Here is a 23,263-nt window from a genome sequence, read left to right on the forward strand (position 1 = left end):
CCCGTCCCGTCCGTCCTGTCCTGTCCCAAGTACCCGGTTGCCCTTGCGATGCAACGATCCATGGTGAAACGCAGGGCTCTCAAGGCAGATGGGGGTTGTGCAGAGAGGCGTTGCAGGGTCTAACTGTTGAGGATGGCAATTTCCATGATAAAGGCCTCGTGGTTAATCTGCGATGCATGCACCCATGGTTTCAGCCTAGACGAGGTAGAAATTCAACGGTTGCTTGGCAAGGCTGTTTAAACAAGCAACCAAGTTCATGATGGGGTCCTGAGCGGAATTACAGATACAACTAAGCTGCGAGTTGAAGACACCAGCTGCCTCTTTGGGAAATTCGTGTCCCTTGGCAAAAATGAGGGTGTGCAGTCGTCATTTCTCAGGTTGAGTTTTTTCATTCTCTTCAGCTTGGGCAGAAAGAAGCTGAGCCTGGAGCTAATGCACTCTTCTTGCTCATGGATAATTATCGCTTCTTGCTCCCCTTTTACGAAGCTGTGTATTTAATTCGGTGAGAATACGGGAGGATCCAACAATGATTCTTGGCGGAGGCGGAGCAGGGTCCGGGTCACGTGGTCGACACGATGATGAAGATCGCCCTGTAAGGCTTGGGGGTCAGGGACAAGGGTCCTGGCAGCGAGGCTGGAGGCCTTTTTGAGTTTAAAAACCCAATAGCGTGGGAAGAGAGATGGACATGTTACGAAGTGCATGCCCTGTTTGGGCTAGGAGCGTGACGAGGGAAAACAAAACGTCCCAGGGTTTTCGAGGTTTGCTAAGATTTGGCGTCGGGCGTGGCTTGGGGATTAACTGAGACATTGGATGGAAAAAAGGGTCCTTTTTGAGGGTCCTTTTTGTGTGGCTGGTGAATGGGAATTTCAAAATGTGGCTAGAGCGGATGGCGGGGTAAATGCGGTTGTGGCGCGTGAAGGAGGGGCAATGGTGGAAAAAGTTGTCACGGTTGTGAATCACACCGAGATCTATACATTGAACTTTGTTGATGGCTGTTGATTTTGTTGATATATTGCCAGTATTTTCTTCGAGCACGAGAAATCCTTGCGATAGACGATAAATATCACGCATAGACCAACTTGCGACTCCTCGACTCGCCACGAGAGACCCGAATCGCCATCCAATTCAACCTGCATCCTGGCGGACGAAAAGACCAACCAAGGCGACCACTACGCAGTCAGCGACCTGGCAGCGCAGCAAGACGAAAAGGAAGACACGCGTCTGCAGCAGTGGGAGGACCTCGGGCACCAGTTTGAAGCCGGAGAACTAGAGCTCCTCAAGCGGAGCATCGCACAGATGGCGTTGAGTCGCATCGACGGGCAGGACGAGTTGTTTGTTGGTGGGTGAGTAAAACTGATACCCTCGAATAAGCCCCATGTGACGCTTCATGCGTGACTCGGTTATGCTCACGCTGCATAGGCTCTGGGCTCTGCGCCGTCCCGACTCGTTGACTGACCGTCGCATCACGCACGTCCTGTCCCTTGTCCCGTTCAACCCGTCGGCACTCAAGAACTTCAAAGACGAACCCTGGATCGACTACGGAAAGGACTTTCGTCACCTCGTCATCGACATTGACGATGTGGATGATGCTGACCTGCTGATCGAGCTCCCCAAGGCTGTCAGATTCATCGAGGAAGGTCTGAGGGCGAGCCGACGCGAGGATGGAGTCAAGGTGGAGGACGCAGACGATGGGGGTGTCTCATTAGAGAAGGGAGTCGAGGATCTGAATATTGACAACAATAATGGCAAGAAGGAGAAGGGAGGCGTCTTTGTTCATTGCGCCGCCGGAAAGTCGAGGTCGGTCTCTGCAGTTATTGCTTACCTGCTCTGGCGCTATCCGAACCGGTTCGACCCCAATATCACGCCAACGGCCATCTCGGACCCGAGCCACGCCATCCCACAGTCCGATTTGAATCGCTCGCGAAAAGACACGGCTCAGGAAGTGGTCCACGCCGCTCTTACCTTTGTTCGACGCACCCGCCCCATGGCCGAACCCAACCCTGGATTCATGGATCAACTCGCCCTGTGGTGGGAGATGGGATGTCCCGATGACGTCGAGGCTCACCCAGTCTACCAGCGGTGGGCTTACAAGCGCGAGGTGGAGGAGCACCTTGCTGTCGGCCAGGCACCCTCAAGGCTCCGTTTCGAGGACGAGGAAGCTCAGCCTCGTGACGAATCGGGAGTCAGTCTACGATGTAAGAAGTGTCGTCGCACCCTGGTCACAGCCCCCTTCATCATCGATCACCGTCAGCCTGACAAGAGCTCGCCTGCGACTCCCTGCCAGCACTTCTTTGTCGAGCCGCTGAGCTGGATGCGAAGCGTGCTGGAGAAGGGCGAGCTTAACGGACGGCTGCTCTGCCCCAATGCCAAGTGCGGTGCGGGCGTGGGCCGGTACGACTGGAAGGGATTCCGGTGCTCTTGCGGGGGATGGGTGACACCGGCGTTCTCGCTGCAGAGGGCGAGGGTGGATGATGTGGTGAAGCGGCCGGTAGGGCTGGGCGCCAGCCAGAGCATGGGTATCCGGATGCCGCCCAGTGCAGCAGCTACGCGAAGCGGAAACTTGTGAGAAGAAAGTGTGATTCTACTGCAGGTGGCAGAAGCCCCCGCGAGGTCGCCGACCCGAAGTCCCAAATGTCCGATACCAGGCTCCGACGCCGAGAGGATGGCCGGGGACCCACCGGGCCCCGAGCTCGGCTGCAGAACCGGGGACAGACTGGATGTCTCTACACACACGATAGCTTCTCCTCTGCCCAACAAGGAAGATTCCGCCCTCGATCCTTGCGTCGCCTTGTCGAAAGAAGGTATGAGTAGCGAGCCGGCCACTGAGAGAGTTGGCGAATGCGCAGTGGGGTATGTGCATTCTCACACAGGCGGGAGGCAGACAGTTAGGGCTTACAGGGCGTGTCGTGAAAAAACGTGCGTGTGTGCAAGGCAGGCCAGTCCATGCATGAGGTGTCATAGAGGGGAATAGACAGCAGAGCCGGGAGGTTCGGAGGGTATAGAAGGGTATGCATACTCGGAGGGATCATCAGAGGCAAAAGACGGGAGGATCGGATGGTTCCTGGAGATGGGAAGAGGGCACGCCAGACGGCATTGGGAAATAAGATTGCGAGGCAGAAGCATCCGACGAGTTTCAATGATGGCCCGTCTTGGTCTTTTGACATCAGCACTAGGGTCCCCCGGCCGATCATACCTGTCAGACATGGTGTCTTGGATTTGCGATCTCGACCAGGCAGAAAGAAGAAAGAAGAGGACACACTGGGACAACATGATGGCCCGCCTAACGAGGCTGATGACGGGCTGCCAAGTGAAGAGATGGCCCCTCTCGGGCACACACAACATGACATGGGGAGGACGGACGTGTTCTCGAATGTCATGGTCCCTTGTCGGGCGATGCCTATTCTGTGGTCAGCGATATCCATTTCGGACAGGCATGATCCGAAAGAAGAGATCCCCGCTCACTCTGCCTGGGGCGGCGGCGGTGCGCTATGGTAGAGTTCGCCCAGGTTGGCTTTTTTGCTTGTTTTTTATTTACTAGTACCAGTAGCAGCCTTGGAAGGATCAGCACGATTTAGAATCACCGTCTTACTGTTTCGAAAAATGGAGAGGGGGGAAAACACCCCTCGGACTCGGACTCCGCCACCGTAAGGCTGAACGCCCTATCGGTTCCAGGACCAATGAGAGATTCACAACATTACAAAGACTGCCTACAGGACAAGAAGCAATGCCCGGATATCGTGGGCTTTGCCAAGACCCTGGTCAAAAAGGTGGTGTTGGTGGTTTTGCCTAGATGGGGCTGAAAGAGAGAAGTGAGTGTCAGCAAGGCAGCCAGCCACGTTGGCGGGAACACACTCGATTGGGTGACTCTTTTCAGCTCTCGATCAATGATCTGAGTGGATTTTGTTATTGTTTTGTCGTTCTATTTTTTGCGATCTATGATTGTATCAAGCTTCTGACAAGTGGCTGGCTAACCTAGCTAAAACAGTACTTGCCTGCTTACGACTGTGGATTCTCTCCTGTGGAGTTCCCCTCGCTTCTCGGCGGTTGCCTCATGGGGCATTTATTGGAATCTCCTCGTCCTGTTTTGGGCTGATTTTGCGCCTTTTTGCTATGGGCCTTGATGTGTGTGCGATAGGCTGCGGAAGTGTTAGTGGCCTCAGACCATCAACTCCACTGCGTGCCAAGGAGCTCGCAACCATGGGACGCCACAGGAGAGAAGAGCTTCTCTTGATGGAGAGAAGTCTCGTCATGTGGTGGCCATAGCTTCAACTGACAAAGAAGGTGATGACGTCTTGACGAGCGTTGTTCCCAAAGCTGTCACTGACATGGTTCTAGGATACCCACCTCCCTCGAGTCTTGATACCTTCTTTGGAGGACGCAGCAAAACAACAATGCGGGACACGGATCACGAGGCTCTCCGCGTTTTTTGTGTTGCAGAACCAACCTGCTTTTGCCTGTTTACGCTTTCGATCTAGCGTCGTCGAACCACACCCTATCTACCCGTTGCGTGCCTCATCGAACAAGGCCCTTTTTATCCATCTGACTGCATGGACACTCTATGCCGAGTAGAGACTAAACCCGCGATAGTGCTATGCAAGCCAGGACGGCATCGCCCACCCTCTCTGCGGCAGTGACGGGAATTGCAGATGCCGTTGGGACAAATATTTACAGTACTTACTTCTGGCGCTCCGTATAGCCTCAATGGTCGTTGGTCTGCACCCCCTGGAACTCCCGACCTGCCGAGCGCCTTGTCAGCCCTACGTCTCTTACTCCGCCCTGGTGGAGAAAGATGGCTGATCGGGATTCAATAACGCACCGCGCGGCTTTCCTCCAGATCAAGAGAGCATTTCACTCTGGACAAGGTTGTTCCAGCAAAGCCCTAGAAGGCGATGAGGGTGGGAGGGTATTCCTTCGAACCGTGGGTCCGGGCTGACAGGTTTCCCACGCCCCCCTTACTCTTTGAGAGGTACTTGATGTCTGACTGAGCTCATGTACCTCTTGTCTCTACACCCTTTGTGTCCTCAGCACGCCATCGGTGTGTGAGAGAGTGCCGTGGGTGCGGAAAGGTGCGCGCGGTATGATCCATTGTTGTAACCCCAACCCACCGACCGGGCTTACTGGGGAGAGGACGCTACCTACGGGCGGTGTGTGTGCTTTTCTTTTTCTCGGTGAGATGTTGAGATTTGGTTTGCTCGGTGAATCATGGGTTTCTACGGGACTGAAAAGTTCACACTCCCCCTTGCTTATGGGTCGAAGTGACGTCTTGATGCTTCAGGGAGAAATGACGCGAGTGAGAGATATATCGGATTCGGAGACGATCACTGCAGTTGACCTGCATCAGCATGAAAAAGGTGGTGCTATGTGTATTGCAGAGAGACTTGCAACATTGGCCTGCGTCAAGACTAGCCCGCTGACGCAGTCACATCCCATCCCATCCCCCGACCACCGTCGGCCGACATGGAACACAGCACACAAAGTCCGCCGGGACAAGAGAGACGATTGGTAATATCGCTTGAGTAGAGTCACATGTTGCTACTGCATCCTCATGTCAGCCCTATAATGGACTTACTGTGGAGAATTACAATGAAGGGGTTTGGAATCAAGAATCTCACGATGCTTGCTTTTTGGTCCGCTCGCCAAACGGCATCTTCCATCCTGATCAGGCACTTTGGTCAAGCAAGGTCCAAGCGACAACCACCGCTCACAGGCGGGGGTTATTGTCTTTTGGTGATGCGTCCTGCGGTCATCAGGCGAGCAAGGAGGGGGGAGGTCAGACGTCAAGATCGCTTTTGTGTGTCATGGTTGTTGCGATTTAACGGTTTCGGATCCGAATCTGTTGCCCATCGCCGATGGATGTGTCTACTTTTGGCCACACACAGAAAGAGAGAAAAAGGGTTTTGACTTGTTCCTTTCTTACGAGCACACCTAATGTTGTGGGGGGATGAGGGTTTGGACATGTATGTACTGTATGTATGCTTGGCTTTTGTGTGTTGGCTGCAATAGAACTTGAGCATATCCCGTCTCCCGCATGCAGCAGCAACTCCTCAACTAGAGTGCTCGATACTCTCGCTCTCGCTATTCGCGCCAAGACCGAGCCGACAAGTCGTCGTCGTTCTGGTTCCCTGTGATGACCCATTCCCCGGCGACGCGGGTAAGCACTAAGCAGACCACCTCGCATGACTTCCCAGATCCGCGCACCCTGAGCGTCGCATTCCCAACTTTCGACCCCCTCATGCGAGATTTGGAAGAATCCCATGTTCTTGTTTCTGGTCCGTCGGATGTAGCATTTCGGATGTAGCATTTTTTGCGTGTTTTAAGCGGGAAAGGAAGGTCTGGATGTCGAGGAACAGGGGGAGGAGAATCTACTGCAAGGATAGGATGGGATGTTTGCCTTGGCAGGGTTCGGGGTTATGGGGATCGCGTTTTGCAAAGTCCGGTTTGTCAAGCTCGGAGAGTTTATGGAGAGTTTATGGAGAGTTTTTGAGTGATCCAATCATGGTTGTCGTTGTCTTGGACATGTATCGAGATGGATGTTTGAGCAGCTTCGCCGAAGGCTGTGTATCTTTCTCTGTATAGAACTGCCTAGGTGAGTTAAGAGTAAACTTGTATTATCCCCGGTATGGAAATAGGTAGTGTTAGAGTAAACTCATGTTATCCCCTTTATGGAAGAAAGGAGTACTAGAGGAGCCTCGGGTCACATACTCCTATTGATGATCTAAGAATAACTGTATATAACCATTTATCCAGAAGTAGCTAATATAAGAGTAAACTGATATTATCCTCGAGATGGAATGAAGGGTAAAAGAAGCGCTTTGGACTATGTACGTAAGGCTATGTGCCTGAGGCTGTGTATTATTATTTGTATAGAGGCAGCTAATACAACCGTAACGTTGAATGAGCCCATCAAAAGTTAAGGATAACTTCTCCCTAACCTCTGCCTTAATCCGTCCCTAATCACTGTGTTGGTGGCTCTGGTGGTGGCGGTGGTGGTGGTGGTGCTTGCGTTGGAACAACAGGGAAACCGTCGCTGTCCACGGGAGGTGGAAGAAGGTGGCCCATGACAGGCAGACACGTAAAAGGAGGCTCATCGATCTGAAACCAGGGATGCCCTTCAGGCCGCTTCAAATATGCTAAACCGTCCTGAATCAGTAAGTCGATGTTCCTGACGGTGTGTAAGCGAGGCCTTCATCCATACCTTGAAGTACAGCTTCACTCCTTTGCCATCTTGAATGTGAACGAAATGCTGCGTATGTGACGGACTCCCTCCGGTCTCACGATCAACACAACATAAGCCACGGGGATCGAGGGTGACCCTGACTAGCCCTGGTTGACGGCTTTGAGGGCCAGCAAGCACTGGAACAGCGTCTCCGCGTTTCCAGGATACCACTTCTTGGAGAGCGAACCAGACACAATGGGGAGTGAAGGCACGAAGCTCACGGGAAGTGGCCATGACTTGCACTGCGTCCAAGAAAGGAGAGCCCACGTAGAACCTGATGATCATGGAAAGGACCTCGTTCGGGAGACTCTCAAGCCGACCTAAGCCAAACTGCGCGGCTGTTTGGATAAAGGCGTCAACGGAGACTTCCCGTGGAAAACGGATGGTGTAGTGACGGTTGAAAGGCGCCTTGTCGAACCCGCGGAAGGTCATTACCGTGGCAAGACGATCGCGCCTGTGGTGGAAGACTGCACGCGGCGGAGAGCTCCGTACGAAGAACAGATAGAAGCAGGGAAGGTGCGTGAGGGCGGCACCTGGGGGCAAGCTCTTGTCGCATCCGATACTGCAGAAGCAAAGGCCGTCGCCTTGCCAAAAGATATGGCCTGGACGAAGCCCAACACGTGCCGAGACCGACTTCCATGGTCCTCGTGGGAAGGTCTTGGAGTATACTGCCGTGCTTGTCAGCCGAGGAAACACAAACATGCGAATTTGACTCACTGATAATACAGTGGGAGCCCTCTGACAATTCTTTGTTACAGATGCCGCAGCTGATGTTGACGTGAAGATGGTGTAGGTCAAAGCATTGTTGGATGGATTGGACACTAGATGCGGCTCTTCGTACCGTGAACAGCATCGACCTCGGGGGAGGTCCAAAACGAGGTGGCAATGGAAGCAAGGAGCGAGAACTCATTGTGAAAGACTGCTGGGGGCAGTTTGATGATGATGAGAGAGAGGAGTGTCGACGTTGACCTGAGTGGATGAGGGATCCGTTGGCATCACATGAGTGAGGCTCTTTCCAACTATCAGATTGCAGCCCAGTCGCTCCTGGCAATGAAGGGTAGGCGCTTCACTCAACTATAAGGGTATTGGCACACCCTCCCCAAAAGATAACTAATAAATTGATCTACACAATAGGTCTAAAATTTTACTATCTTGAGATGCCTTTGTATAGATGTTGTCCTGAAACTTGAGAGCGCTTAGACCTATACTTCCTCTTAACCCACGCGTTACAGTACCACAAATGCAAGTGTTGACCGAGAGAATACCTGGAAGTAGCGTTTAGATGTGCATGCTGTGCATCTCAGGGAGATGAATATAGCACAGAAAGGGTTCTGTTGAACAACTGGGTCTCAAGAGTGATGAGCTCCAGCAAAGGTGAACCAGGGGAACATTGAACTTGGACAGTGAGGCGGCAAAGACAAGGAGAGATACCCAAAGTGAGAATAAAAAAAACGAGAATAATTCTTTGCAATTCATGGCTCTTATTATCATCCCTATGCCTCTGTCGAAAAAGATACCTCTCATGTTTATCTGAATAGGGGTCAACGTGATGCCACTGGGCTGAATGCAGCTCGTACGCCGTCACACAAACAAGGGAGGCTGTCGCTCAAAATCTATGGGAGACCTAGAAACAACTCATCCCCTACTGGGGGCATCCGTGGGGACGGATGGAAAGTAACCAGGCTTTGACATTCGTTCCCGTTGGAGTTTTGCCGCCTCGGCTTGTCGCTTCTTCATCAACCTTTGCTGGTAAAACGAGCTGTAATTGTCAGAGAGCGTCAATCATACAGGGAGAAGAATATGCGTGATACCTCTTTAGCTCAAACACGCGTGGCTCTTCTGGTTCAGGCGTCGGTTTGTCCTCTTCTTTGTCCTTCATATCATCAGTTTGGTGCAGACATCGCGAATTGAGGAAAACACACCTTGGTCTCGTCGTCCTTTTCCTTCTCGTCCTTGTCCTTGTCCTTGTCTTTATCATCATCTTTGCCCTTCTTCTTATCCTTATCCTTCTTATCCTTCTTATCCTTCTCTTCCTTCTCCTTCTTCTTGCGCTGCTTCTCCTCGTACTCCTTCTTGACCCGTTCCTTTTCCTCCTCTAACTCCTTCTCGCGCTTGGCCTTCTCGGCCTCCTCATCAACCTTGGGCGTGCAAAAGTAGCGGTCCTTGAGATGGACGGGGCACACAAAGAAAAAATCCTACCGATCGACTGCATAAGCCTCATGTTCCATCATGCCGTTTCCCGCTACTCGTTTACCTTTTGGTCTGGCGTGATCAGCACCGACGTGCTGGACTTGTAGCAGATGTCGCAGGCCTTGGCTGCCGTGTCGGCGACCTTGCGGTGTGTGTAGAGATTGGGGAATGGGGTCGTCATGATGATATATCGCTTTGCATAGAATAACTCTTTGAAACCCGACACGATCGATGAACCCTTTCACCGACAGATACGCTTCGCCTTCAGTGAATTGATGCCCGTCGCGGGGAAGCCCCTGACGTCAGGCGCTGAAAACCCCCTGAAATCACCTGCAAGCCACCAAAGTTATAGGGGGCCTCAGGTTAAGCGCCAGGGAACCTGACTAATAAGCGCCCGGTGTCATGAATGGATTGGATTGGATCGTTATCTTATCGCACTCTTTTGGAAATTGACCATGACGATGCGCCCGTCCTTTCACCACCAACAAACCTGCAACAATTCTTTTCACCTGCATCAACACCCAATCTCACCAAAAAAGCTGTGTTATTGTTCACAGCGTAGGCGATTGGAACAGCCATGGGTGTCTCTCTTGATACAGAGAAGCTGGGCTCCCTCTTCCAGGCCCGCCCAGACATTCTGCAAGGCATCCAGAGGGCAGCAGGTAAACAATACCCCTGAGCAGGCTGTGACAAGTTGTTACTGACCTTTTTTCGCCAGATTCTCCAGGACGAATCGCCCTGTTCAACGAAATTGCGAACCATGTCTACGATCAACTTCAGGGAAGTTGCGAACCCGCGCACAAGAAGAGAAGAGTCGATGTTCAGCAGACCAACGGAACCGCGAATGGAACAAAGGCCAGCGTGAAGCCAGAGACCAACGCCGCAGACGAGCCCGTGCTCTTGGAGATCAAGGAGATTTCGGTTTCGGTGCCACAGAGAAAAAAGTTTGAACTGTGCTTTACGGCGAACCACTTCTATGCTCGCGCTCCTGGCACGACGGCTCCAATTCCGGCCATAACCCATGCCTGGTCCGACATTGGTGCGTGATTGACGGCTTCTCAGCCTGGTATTTTTGCTAACACAGGGCAGAATACGCCTTTTACCTTCCCGTGCCCGAGAAGGCTCAAGTTCAGCACAACTACGTCCTGTTCCCCAGAGGAACATGCCTCCCTTCCAAGACGAACCCTCCTACGATAGAGCCGCTCGTCTTCACAGTACCCGCGACGGCCCCGAAGCAGGGCACCATCGGAGGCCCCGAGGCCGGAGCCGCAGCTGCTGTGTCGGACAACTACAAGTCCCTCTTTCACTGGGCCTTTGGCCGGTACCTCAAGCCCGCGGGCAACAATGTCGACATCACCTCGGCCGACCCAAACAAGTTCCAGAGCATGGTCCGACAGCCCCATCGACCAAACGAAAAGGCCGTGCATGTCAAGGCCTTTAGAGGCTCCAAGGATGGATACCTCTTTTTCCTCGAGAACGGCATTTTCTGGGGCTTCAAGAAGCCTCTCATGTTCATCCCGCTGAACCGCATCGCTGCGACCAGCTACACGAACATTCTGCAGAGGACGTTTAATATCGTCACAGAAGTCTTTGCGGGCGAAGGCGACGCGACCGAGGAGCTCGAGTTCTCTATGTTGGACCAGGAGGATTACGGCGGTATTGATGAGTACATCAAGCGCAACCGCCTGCAGGATCGCAGCATGGCTGAGCAGAGAAAGGCGAAGCTAGAGTTGGCTGAGAACCGAGGACCTAAGAAGAATGCCGAGGAGAATGGTGAAGCTACAGAAGGAGAAGCCGGTCAGGAGGGCATGTCTGAGCTTCAAAAGGCGCAGCTCGAGGCTGAGCAGGAGCTGCAGGATGAAGAGGATGAGGACGAAGAGGACTATGATCCTGGTAGCGATGCTGACAGTGACGGATCGGGAGATTCGAGCGATGACGACGATGATGATGATGACGAAGATGACGAGGAGGATGAGGAAGAGGATGGCGAAGGAGAAGGAGAGGGAAAAGAGGAAGCAGCTGAAGAGGAGGAGGAGCCAGAGCCTGAAGTCGCTGCACCGCCACCTGCTAAGAAGCCCGCAGCGCAAGTTCCTGTGAAAACAGGCTGGGCAGCCCTCAGAAGCGTCCCTCGAGCTACCGAGAGCATGGACCTAGACGAGGAGAAGTTTGACGTTGTCTAGAGGAGGAGTTGGAGTTGTACAGTACGGTATCGCTGGCATGATAGATACGGTCGGGTCAGGCACGATGCATGACATACATTAGGAAGAGGCGCCGTCCTCCATGAACATGTTACACTTTTGGCGCTGCGATCGAGGTTGACAAGATGTAACTTGTGTTTGAGTGTCTGTGTAGGTCTGTTCTAACGAGAAAGGAAGGGCGAGAAAGACAGGGATTTGTGCCTGGTGAAGGCAGTTGATGGTATCATAACGGAACAAGAGACAATTAACAAAGCCACCCAAACAGTTTAGGCCTTCATTTCTCCTTCAATCTGGCAATGTTGCAATGCCTACTTCTGCCAGCAGCGCACCTCGGTACGACCGCTACGGTGGTAATCTGCAAGCGGAACGCCGCACTTGTAACGTCAGTATTGTATCTGTTGAGAAGATATTTTGGACTTACATTGGCACAGCGATGGTGTACATCCTTGAGCGACGAGATGCAATATGGGATACATCCCAAGCAACTCACGAAACATACCAACGCCGCAGCGGCACTAACATGGTCAATATCCATCTTTCAACCTTTCTTGAAGAAACTCACTGTGTAAATCCACCAGCCTCAGCCGTGGTGACTGTAAAGTCCCTCACGCCGCAACTCGGACACACGACGGGCGCGCTCTGGCTCTGCAGGCTCTGGAGTGGCACGCTGTTGAGGTTCTGCTGCGGCGGCTGGCCATGAGACTGTGGTGGTTGACCCTGGGACTGCGGTGGAAAATCATTCAGGTTGTGGATATGGGCTGGAGGAGGAGAGCCTGGGTTCGTGAGAGGCGGCTGGGCCAGCGGAGAGGAAAAGTCCCGGTTGTTGTAGGTCGGCGGTTGGTCTTGGTTGGCCGCTTGGTTCGTGGTGAAGGCGGGGTGTTGTTCGTTCTGAGGGGGAGCTTGGAGAGTTAGTGAAGATGCTACGTAGTTTGATGAAGGACATACTTGGCTTCTCCATTGTAGACGACTGTAGATGGACTAGATGTGTGTTTGATGCTTAAGACTTCCAAGTTTGGTGTTTTGGAGCGCCAGAGGTCTTAAGAAAGACAGCCAAGAGTAGATATGAAGTCACGGCAATGGGGCGATGCGATGATCCATGATGAAACGGTCTGCCCTACCAAGTCTGCCTTGACACCATGATCTGTCAGATATTCACTTGTTTGGTGGTCATCCCGGGTCATACAGGGCTGTTTTTAGAAGTTGCCTGACCACCATAGAGGATAAAAAGTCATTGGTTCAAGAGTCTATTGGGTAGTGGCGAGGAGGGTGGTGAGAAGGAGCCGGCGGTGTCAAACATTCAGTTTACGTCTTGCAATGGCATTTTCCACTTTGAGAGACTGCGCCTCGGAGGATCAACGGTCATGGACAGGGCTCTAGAATCCTGCGTCATGTCACGTACCCAGTCACGGTGAAAACCTGGAAGTGTCGCATGAAGAAGATCAACATGGATTGAGGTTGGAAGTTGGATGTGAGTGGCCGGCTGAGTGTCATGGGCTTGGTGTGTTGGCGGTTGAGATGTGGCTGTGGGGGGTGGCTGTGGCTGGTGATCTGCGTTGTGGCGAGAGCTAGACGAGGAGATTCTGAGTGAATCAGTGAGAATTTCCCCATGACGGGTGCATTATTCTTTCATTCATGATATTGGTGTCACTGATAGTTTGGAGAAGGCCTTGCCAGCTGGGAACTGAGTGGCTGTGTACACTGGGTCACAGCCAGCAGCTCCCTGGGCTGTCTCATGGCATGACTTCACCATCGTATCATCAGCTCTTATCTTATCATCTCATCACCGGACATTTCCCGCTCACCGCCCACACGTGACTCTCAACTCCAAAGGTTTCAATCCACCATCGCAGCAAAGCGGCATCACGACGAGCGGCATCTGAACCTCCGAGTCCTGACTCCCAACACCCTCAATTGGATCTCCAGAGGATACCTACTGAGCAATCATGTCGGGCCGTCATAAGGCTATCCGCCTCCCCCCCCTCAAGACCCTGCGCGTCCACGATCCTAAGCGCAAGGTCGAGAACCCGTGCATCGCCATCATGTCGAGCGTCCTCGGTGCGTTTCCCCTCTCCCTCCACCTTGAAGATTCGGCATACTAACGAAAGACAGCATGCTGGGCTTCTGCCGGATACAATGCCACAGGCTGCGCCGCCGTCGAGACGCAGCTCCGCAAGTGCATGGACGGTCCCGCGCCTCCTCCCGCTCCCACGAACACAATCAACTACCACCTCTCACGAATGCAAAAGCACATGACGGGGCCGAGGAAGCAAAAGTAGTCTTGGCGGTGAGGGAATTGGTAGAAGGGTATGCATTTTGGGCGTTGGTAGAAAGAAAGCGTCTGCTTGGGATGGATTGTACAACATTTTACCCCCCGTTCATGATGGGCAACGAAAAACAAGTGGATGATGTACATTTAGCTACTGTACAATATAAACATGTCTAACATGTCAACAATGGATGTCACACAATATCTACTCTCATGATGCTGCTGAATCTTGGTTGCTCGAACATTATCAAGTCTTAGTGGCTTCATGGTTATAACAATCACGACATCACAAGTCATATGGCACAAATTCGTTCAAAGCGCTTGCATTTCACTACTCCTCACTCTGCAAGACACCCACGCGCCCATCCACTGCTCTATCCCATCCCATCCCATCATCAGCGCACACCCAAACCCAAATCTCCCCCATCATCTACACCTCTCTCCTTGAGGCGCACAGAGGGTGTGTCCACATCAGAGGCTAAAAAAACGAAAAGGAACGAAGACCCAGAACAGACAAAATAAAAGAGAAGGGTGAAATAAATGTCAAAGAATGAAAAGAAAGACAAAACGCCCCCGTTCTTAGAAACAGCGCCGGACCCCATGAAGTGACTGATAAGGTTGATGATGTGTAATTCCAAGGACAAAAGAACAAATGCTCCGTGGGGAAGTGTCAAGACGGCTTTCCCTAGAAGCAGGGAAGAGTAGATCTTGAAGCGTGAGGCAAAGACGAAGCTTCCCTTCACGCAACCGTTTCGCATGTCTATGCAAAAGAGCCGTCAGAACTCAAAGGCATTCAGCCCAGACTCAAGAAAACGCGCGACCATGTATGTCGCTAAAGAGCGGCTCCGGTAGGCGGTACAGTGTCACATATCTTGTAATGTGACCGTGATAAGAGATGCTCCGTGTCGAGTGGCGTGCCGTGTCTATATGGTTGATGCCTTGTCCTCCATGTCAGACGCCCCTGGTCATTGGTCGTCATCCATGCCTTAACATCATGATCCGAACAAAATAAATACGAGGTTTTCCGTGCGCCGAAAATGCGGTAACGATCCGTGGGTATCCCAAGCACAATGCACCATGTCTACCTCCTCTCTGGGTGGGTGTCGATCTGGTTTGGGTGTGCGCGCCGAACAGGTGTCTAGGAAGTGTCGCCGACGCAGAAGAGCTCTATCTCTCCAACGCCTCCAGCGTACATGTTCCTGACTCCCTCGCGCCACTCCATAAAGGCGATCTGGATATCGTCGTCGCCTTCGATAGCCACGAAATCGCCATCCTCGTCGCGATACCGCAGCTTGAGTAGGCCCTTGCTGATGCTGCTGCTGGTGAACCGCGCCAGCTTGGCGTCGATCCGGTCAACCAGAGACTGATAGGTGATATTAAAGGCCACAACAAGCGTCACGTAGTTTCCAGACTCAGTGTTGACCCGAACCTTGAGCTGTGTCGGCAGAGGCAACTCGGGGCTGGCTAGAGGGTTTGCCGATGGAGGAAGAGTAGCTGTGCCGAGGGCTGGAGAGACAGTTCGTGAGTTTGCAGCAGCGGCATCAACACGCAGCGGGTTACCGCCAGCAGCGGGAGTCCCTTGTCGTGGGTACACTGGCTGCGTAGGGAACTGAGCCATGCTGCCGCCAAGACTTCCCGTGTGCTGGTGCATCCGCTCCCGTTGAGCTCCGGGGCTGTTCGTTTGAGCTCGGATGGGCATCTCGTTTCTGGGCGAGCCAGTCTGGGTTCTGGGAATGTTAGGATCATGACCCGGGTGCAAGTGCTGCGGGATCCCGGGTACAGCCGGGATGTTGCCTTGGCTGGGCTGTCGGGTCCTGGGCATTCCGGGTCCGTTGATGTCGGGAGTGCTGTAAGAGCGGTTCCTCTGTTGCGCAGCAGCCTGACTGTTCGAGGCCATTGCAGGAAGCGAAGGACCACGAGGATTGCGGCCATGAGGGTTTGGCGAAGGACCATCGCGAGAGGGAGCACGCGGCATGGCAGGAGCGGTATACCGGTTGCTATCCTCCCACGGGGGTTGAGGCGTTCCAGTCTTGGGGAAGCCATAGTGAGGCGTGGTAAACATGCCGCTCGCTGTGCTTGTGCGCGACGATGCTGGCGATTCGGCCACTGGTGAGAAGTAGCTGTCGCCGCCCCAGGCACCAGGCGAAGGTGCACCGCTTCCTTGGGTTTGAAGGCTGAGCGGAGCAGGTGGTACAGGCAGAGGAAATCGAGGCGGAGGCGCCCTCACCATACCCGCAAGGGACCCGGAGCTCTCTCCTGTGCCTGCACGAGCACGCAAGTTGCTGCTCGAGGCAGTTCGAGGCATGACACCCATGGGGTGCGGGGGCATTGGGAGGCCGGCTGGCGCTGTGGCTGGTCCGTAGTCATCATCCTCGTCATCATCCTGTTGCAGATATGGGTTCTCAAGGCCACCGGCCTGGTCCCTGGTCCAAGCAAAGTCGGCAGTAGCAGAGTCGGAGTTTGTCGAGGCACGGGGAGCGTTATTCTTCCTCTGGCTTTCGAGAGCAACCACCCACTTCTTAAGTGTCTCCTCATTCAGGAACTTGATGGTGAAATTCTCAACACCAGGGTCTCCCTTCCACCAGATCTGCACACTGTGATTGCCTGATTCAAGTTAGTAGTGTACAATAATGAAGCAAGGGAAGCCCAACTCACCTGGCTTCGAGAAGGACACGACATCAGTCACATTAGTCATGAAAATTCTGCCCTTGAGCTGAAGCTTGGCGTTCTTGTTCCGGACCTTGGGTCCTGATGACCTCGACTTGTCCTTCTTGTCCTTGCTCTTGTTTGGTGAGATCTCCTTGCAGCACAGGAGAATGCACTCAAAGAGATAAATCTCATACTAGTAGCACAGTTAGCAGGGATCAAGAAAAGCTGCATGAAAAACGTACGTCCTTCTCCTGGTCGGTCTTGCCAGTAATGACACCGTACACGCCGTGTAGGAGAAGATTGCCAAACTGTTCCACCTTATGACTCTTCCAATCTTCCACTCGGTTAGTCAGATCCTCCAGAGCCTCATCCAAGAGATCCCGATTGACGGCATCGTTGGCCTTGTGCAGAACTCGTTCGGCCGCCTCGCAACCATTAACCAAGTCGGCCTTGGTTTCTTCGTCCTCAGTCTTCTTGTTCAAGTCCTGAGTTGTGTCAGTCAAGTTGTTAGAGCCAAGCAATGTGTGGAACCCACCTTGAGCAACAGAGGATATTTCACCAATCGTTGCATGGGCTTTAGCAAGAAACCGTCAAGTGTGTTGAAGTCGGTCGCCACGGGGTGTTCGGATTGTTGAATCTTGTCAAAGACCTGGTTGGCGATCTGGGCAGCCTTGCGCTGATTTGCGATGAAGGGTTGGTAGATATCAAAGGCATCCTCGTGCAGGACAAAGGGAGATCCCCATCGCTGGTTGGCAACAGGCATCGAATTCGTGGTTTCCACACGGATCAGGAAGCGGCGCTGGAAATCGAGAATGGCATTGATGTTGAGGAAGATCTGGTGAAGAATGTCTCCTGGAATCGCGCCCTGCTGTTCCAGCGTCTTTTTGAGATCGTGCAGGTTTTCGAGATCTTGAACGTATTTTCGCTCCGTATCGACCAACTCTCGAACAATGTGATCTCGGTAGGTCATCTGCGATCCGGGGGTAGGACCACCAGCAACTTCATCTTCGGGGTAGGGCTGAACTTGGAGGAGGGTGCCGCGCTTTTCGGCACAATCGAGAACATAATTAACGACTTGGGTCACCTGGATAGACGATTAACAAAGCCCTCAGCGCAGAGACTGAACCGGCACAAGCCCAGCTGTCGCTCACCCACCTTGACAAAACCACTAGTATCATTACCCATCAAGTCAGTAATCACAAAGCTATGGGATGAAGGAATCTGCAGCTCCTTCATACAAGCCTGGACGAATTTGAAGATGGCGATCTTGGACTTCTTAGCCTCGTTAGCGCTAGAGTCCTCGACCTTGAGCTCTTCCTCAGGCTGCAAGGCATTGTAGATGAGGAGGAGAGGGTATCCTGTTCGGAAGAGGTTCCATAGCGGATCGACGGGGTCGTTGGGGTCGAGGGTCTCGAGATAGGGGTCGAAGCCGGGAACTTGGGCTAGGCGCTGCTTGAGCGAGATGCAGATCTGGTAGAGGGATCGGGAGGCATCGGCCTTTTGATTGATGATGTTGGCGGTTGCGAGGACGGGGCCGCCGTTCTGGGGAGTGATGGTGGCGGCACTCGCGAGGGAGCTTAGAGAAGCCGAGGAGCCGGCAAAGGCTGTCGAGCCAGAGAGTTGGCTGGCGCGCGGCGCATGGTTCATGCTGTTCTGTGGTAGACCACCGAATCCGTTCGAATTGGGGAAGACCGGAGTGGTGTTTGTTCGGAGCAGCGGGGCATGGGCCATAGCCTTCTACTCCATCCGTCGAGCGTGTGAGGCGACGATGATGCGGGCAGAGGGCGACAACAGGGAGGGAGAATGAGGTTGTCGAGGGAGCCGAGGGGCGTGCGAACGAGGGGTTGCGAATGGCTTGACGAGAATGTCTGGAGATCTCCCTTGGCGTCGACTCAGGAACGTTTCAAAGAGGCGTCCGACGTCATTCGGCGGTGAATCGAAGCGGGAGATGTGTAGTCTGGCAGAGAGTCACGAGCGGGGTGAAGGTTCTGCTGCTTGTCGATGTGTCAGGAAGGTTGGGCACGAGCGATGACGGATGTTGGAGTCTATCGCCGTCTCTCTCTGTCCTTGTCCTGGGTTCTGCTGCTGACGGCGGCTTCGGCGATGGCTGGTCGGGAGGAGGAGGAGGTCTCGGGTCAGGCGGTGGAGCGATCGAAGGGGGTGAGAAGGCGGATGATCGACGATGCGGTTACGGTACGAGGAAGGTTGAGAAGGATCTGGCAGACGGACCAGGGAGTCGGAAGTGTGTTTGACTGTGGGAAGAATCGTCCAGGTCTAGCCGCGTTACTCCAAGGTGACAAGGCTGGGCGCAGGCGTCGAGGTTGTTGGGCGACAGTCGTTTAAGGAGGAGCAGAGCAATGGATTCGCAGGCAAGGCAAGGTAGGTAGGTAGGGGAGTGGGAGGGAGGCGGAGGCGGAGGCGGGCGCGGGTTGGCGGTTGCAATTTAGCGGTTGGCGGCGGGGGGGATCCTGAGAGGCTGGCGCAGGAGCCAGTGGAGGGCCTCTGTCTAGGTGATACTGGGCCTCTGGGGCTTCTTTATTAGGCGCTGGCGATGGCAGATGTGCTCTGGTTGGTGTAGAGTGGATGATGCTAAATCCGTCTCTGCGTGAGAAGAAAGAATGCAGCAGATGACACTTTGGTTGGCGACAGTTGATACAAAGAGAAGCATACAGACAAAAGACTCACTCACTCACACCTACTCCGTACCGTCGGGTCCTGATGGCTGGTGGATGGATTTGGAGGGGAAAAGGGGATCAGACTCCGTACTGTGCGACACGGCGCTGAGTCGACACGGTACCACAAGGCGTAACCTTGGTGCATGTGGTCCGTGCGACGAGTCCGAGGGACGTGCATTTCCTCTTCTTTTCCTTTTGGGGTCCTTTGGGCATTGAGCCCGGGCATGGCACTCCCGCGTCGCGGTACGTACCTCTCTCTCTTTGAGTCTCTGTCTTTTGGCAGAGTCCCAGTCTCTGTTTCAAATTAGCCCGAGCCTTCACTATCCCCAAAAGGACTAACGTTAACATTGGATCCTGGAACCACTCCCCGTCGTTCCCGGTGGATCCCCGTTGAATGGGACATTGTAATGGGTGGATGTACTTGGGTAGGTACCTGTTGTCGTGATGACTTGCTCATGACGAGGAGCTTCTTATCATGGACTCAGATGTTATAACACTTGAATCATGGAAGATTCATACCAGTAAGAGTTTTCGAAACTCTCTTTTACAATTATACCGGTGCAAGCCCATGATTCAACGCAGCAAACAGTCACTGGTCAAGGACCTTCCCATCCATGCTCGTCGCGATTCAGGGATCTACAGGGGTGCCCAAGGCCAAAGCCGACGACACAAGAGACTGTCGCTCGTGCTTTAATGGCTTGCATCAAGGCAGGAGGGGATGGTTTCAACATCAACGGGCGGGCGGATGAAAAGGGTACATTTTGTTTCCTTTTTCCTCTTCTGATGTTCGTTCCCACTCGTTTGAGACGACTGATACATCACCTGAACTCTGTCTGCTCTTCAATGCTTGGCTCCCAAATAGTCGTTCAATAACCACTGAGCCGTCTGCACGGGGAACAACAAAACAACAGCCGGTCGATACGGCTGGCGGGTCTCCCAAGCTTGAGCCGGTCCGGCGAGGCGCTTGCACACCGTCCTCTATCCGCTGCCACAACGGAGCACCATCACAAGGATACAGAGGGGTTCTTGAAGAGCACCGACAAGTTGACGCCCAAGGAGGGGGAAAAAAACGAGGGGGGGGACCCTTGACACGGATAGCCCCTGAATCCGTCGGAGCGGGTGGTGTGGTTCTTGTTTCGATGACCGTCGATTCGTTCCTTTTGGGCCCCCCCATCCCACCCAGGACGAGACGTTCCAGAAGGGCGCGCATGAATGTGCAGCGCAAGACGGGCATGGGAAAGCAAGCATCTGGCGGGGACAGAGAGAGATTTATGGGCAAAGAGGCAGGCTGCATGAGAGGCTGCATGAAGAGAATGGCTTGACAGGCCGCGCGAGACTGGCTTTGACAGGCTCTCAGCAAGAGGCTCGGTGCGGCTGCGTTTCTTCAAGACGACAAGCATGCGAGGATCTCTCGTCTGAGCTCAATATCCCGTCCAACCCTGCGCTCATCGCGTCGTCGTGGCGGCTAACGCCCCTCCACGCTGCGAACGGAGCGCCCAATCATTAACGCCCAGGCGATATCAGATGGGTTGATGGAAGATGTGGCTTTTTTTCCTCAGCCCAGGATTCACCTCAGATCATCGCTTGGTAAACGCACCTGCCCAGTATGTACAATTCTCTTATCGCCATCCTCTGTGCGACCGCGGAAATGGAGAAAAGACCCCTTTGATGGGCTACCAGCACGTTGAAGGCCGCTACGACGCGAATAGCCTAGTCCTCAATCAAGCCTCTTCTCCAAAGCATCCCGGCGATCCAATCTCCTGCTAGCTCTCCCCCTCCCCTGACATCATCTCTCGAGAGCTCAATCTCCAAGGCTCAGGGGGTAGGGGAGGCGCTCGCTAGCCCCCAGAGAAGGTTTCATGGAACCTTCGATTGCAGGGCTCTTTTCTCTGTTGGGTCTGCGTCTCTCTCTCTGTGATGGAAATTGCCCATCCGTTCCTTCGGGGCTAGATACCGCAGAGGTTGCAACGGGAGGAGAGCATCCTTGTGTGTAAATACGCTCTGAAACACCCGGTTCAATGCACAGGCCGCATCAAATCGCACAAGGTTTGTTGATCGCGTCTTCAAGATATGGTCTTTTTCATGAAAGCTGAACAAAGAAGACGCATTACCGTCATGCTGGTAAGAGAGAGAGGTCCGTCCCGGGTGCCGAGTGATCGTCCTCTTTCAACCCCCTTTGAGAAGGCTCTCAAGCTGAAACACGCATACAAAGGAAAAAACGCAACTCTGGACGAAAAAGAAATGCCGCGTTCCTTGCTTTGGATGAATGCCTCGGCCGCAGGCTTCACACGCATCGATGATCTTCAATCCCAGTTCTCCGCTTCCCATCCATCGCTTCGGGGAATTACCCGCAGTACTAGGCCAGACTTCGTAAAGGATCCGCAGTGTCTCCTCAATGCTTGTCAATGCCTGGGAAGCGAAGTGCTGGACCTGACCTTGGGCAGGGGACCTGCAAATCTCCTGCGTCGTATCGGCCATCGCCCGTCATGCTGTGCAACTCTCGACTCTTGAGCTCGATAAGAAGCCTGCCTACAGCTCGTATTCTTGCCGCTGCAGCTCTGACGACGCGATTACTTGGCCTTGAGAGTCAAAGTTGAGGAGCATCTCAATGTCATGGTTTTGACTCAACGGGGCGTCGATCGTGAGACAAGGTGCCATCCCAACTCCGGCAGACGCGACCCAGAGACGCGACATGGGCGCAGAGCCGGCCTTGATTGGGAAGTGCTTCCGTTCGGCAAACTAATTAAACTCTTGGGTCGAGGATGCTGGCTTTCCTTGGTGTCGGAGATGCGCATCCACACTTTGGTGGTCCATCGCATTGCGTCCCAGCCTTATGGGTTTCACGTTACGTACTTGCGGGCGCATTTCCAGTTAAGCTGGAGGCTAGTAGTCATTGCCGAGGGAATGTTGGTTCATGGATGTGTCAATGTATTGTGTTTAGGTGGTTCTTGATGGTCAATGAGGGGGATCGTCGGAGATCGAGTCCGCGTTGTTGACTCAAAGGACCCGGACCAGAGTTGTCTCAACTGCTGGAACAAAGCATGAGTCAAGACTCACGGGCGACAACTCGGCCGAGTGCCGCCATGACTGGTGACTGGTACCTTACATATTCAAGTACCATGACAATTAAGGAGTCCTCCTGTTTTCGCCTGTCACCTTGACCACAAGCCAACGATAAGAGTGGCCGGTTAGGCATAATTGAGAAAGATCGGTGAGCCCCAATCGTTCTATCCCAGCTCATATGTCCTGCCATTTCATAGATACTCGTCACATGGCCATCGGCAATTCCTCATGGCGTATACTCGGCATAATGCGACTGGCATCCTACCAGCCGACCCATCAAGACAAGACAGCCCATCAACGAGTATGTCACGGCCCTCTGAACTGTCCCTTGAACACGTTTTCCCAGAAACCCGGGGCCTTTCCAAAACACAGGATAGTTATCGTGTGACCAAGCAACGACCATGATGGAAAACAGCATTCCTACTGTCCCCTTTAAAGTATCCTTCTTGTCTTTGAGCAGGCTCAGTATGTTGCGAAAGAAGATCTCCTTGTCACCATCTGCTGGCTCTGTCCATTCTCGAACAACAAGGTCCATGTCCTTGCCTGCCTTGCCTTGCTCTGTGTTGTCTGCGCGCATGTACTGGTGAACTGTATACCGGGGTATCGTGATAACACCGTCGTCCTTTGTGAATACGGCCGTGCGATCACCGAGTGTCACAAGCGCATAGCCTTCCACGACTTGAAGATACTCGGTGTGTGTTTCATGCCAGTGCAGACCCGTGCCGGGGATGTCATCACCTGTCCGGAAGACGATGGTGACGACGGTTGATGTCGATGATTTGGGGCCGAATTCGATGCCTCCAAATGGGATGAAGATGCTATCCCAATCACGTGTGGTCGTGCGAGCCATGTTAAGTGGGTGGGTGTCGTGGGAAAACGTTGGAAGCTCAGGTTTATGATCGAGATAAGATCGCTTTCCTTTTAAATGCGAGAATATTCGTCGGTAAACGATCAAGGTCACAAATGCGGCTTTATAGATACACATACTCAGGCTAAGCGTCTTATT

General features: G+C 53.3%; 6 protein-coding genes across 6 annotated transcripts; 3 read left to right on the forward strand and 3 right to left on the reverse strand.

The window, feature by feature from the left end:
* Positions 1-1,137: 1,137 nt before the first annotated feature.
* Positions 1,138-2,566, forward strand: LRP88_09265 (uncharacterized protein; the record flags this gene model as incomplete). The annotated part of the gene is made up of 2 exons (XM_083245753.1): positions 1,138-1,343; positions 1,420-2,566. 2 exons carry the CDS (start codon positions 1,138-1,140, stop codon positions 2,564-2,566), a joined length of 1,353 nt encoding a protein of 450 aa, XP_083100247.1.
* A 6,285-nt stretch (positions 2,567-8,851) lies between these two features.
* On the reverse strand, positions 8,852-9,587 carry LRP88_09266 (VPS4-associated protein 1; the record flags this gene model as incomplete). Its single annotated transcript, XM_083245754.1, has 4 exons — positions 8,852-8,975; positions 9,028-9,089; positions 9,139-9,411; positions 9,471-9,587. 4 exons carry the CDS (start codon positions 9,585-9,587, stop codon positions 8,852-8,854), a joined length of 576 nt encoding a protein of 191 aa, XP_083100248.1.
* A 396-nt stretch (positions 9,588-9,983) lies between these two features.
* On the forward strand, positions 9,984-11,586 carry LRP88_09267 (uncharacterized protein; the record flags this gene model as incomplete). Its single annotated transcript, XM_083245755.1, has 3 exons — positions 9,984-10,068; positions 10,125-10,445; positions 10,496-11,586. 3 exons carry the CDS (start codon positions 9,984-9,986, stop codon positions 11,584-11,586), a joined length of 1,497 nt encoding a protein of 498 aa, XP_083100249.1.
* A 1,961-nt stretch (positions 11,587-13,547) lies between these two features.
* Positions 13,548-13,880, forward strand: LRP88_09268 (mitochondrial 37S ribosomal protein mS37; the record flags this gene model as incomplete). The annotated part of the gene is made up of 2 exons (XM_083245756.1): positions 13,548-13,659; positions 13,714-13,880. The coding sequence occupies 2 exons, from the start codon at positions 13,548-13,550 to the stop codon at positions 13,878-13,880; spliced, it is 279 nt and encodes a 92-aa protein (XP_083100250.1).
* Positions 13,881-15,008: 1,128 nt separating this feature from the next.
* Positions 15,009-18,166, reverse strand: LRP88_09269 (uncharacterized protein; the record flags this gene model as incomplete). The annotated part of the gene is made up of 6 exons (XM_083245757.1): positions 15,009-16,474; positions 16,526-16,706; positions 16,758-16,853; positions 16,909-17,004; positions 17,055-17,603; positions 17,675-18,166. 6 exons carry the CDS (start codon positions 18,164-18,166, stop codon positions 15,009-15,011), a joined length of 2,880 nt encoding a protein of 959 aa, XP_083100251.1.
* A 4,317-nt stretch (positions 18,167-22,483) lies between these two features.
* LRP88_09270 (cupin domain-containing protein) lies at positions 22,484-23,107 on the reverse strand (the record flags this gene model as incomplete). Its single annotated transcript, XM_083245758.1, has 1 exon — positions 22,484-23,107. One exon carries the CDS (start codon positions 23,105-23,107, stop codon positions 22,484-22,486), a length of 624 nt encoding a protein of 207 aa, XP_083100252.1.
* Positions 23,108-23,263: the final 156 nt, after the last annotated feature.

The sequence above is a fragment of the Fusarium phalaenopsidis genome (assembly GCF_050370095.1).
Source record: "Fusarium phalaenopsidis strain FUZ10S chromosome Unknown contig_32302, whole genome shotgun sequence".
In the NCBI taxonomy this organism is placed as follows: Eukaryota; Fungi; Ascomycota; class Sordariomycetes; order Hypocreales; family Nectriaceae; genus Fusarium; species Fusarium phalaenopsidis.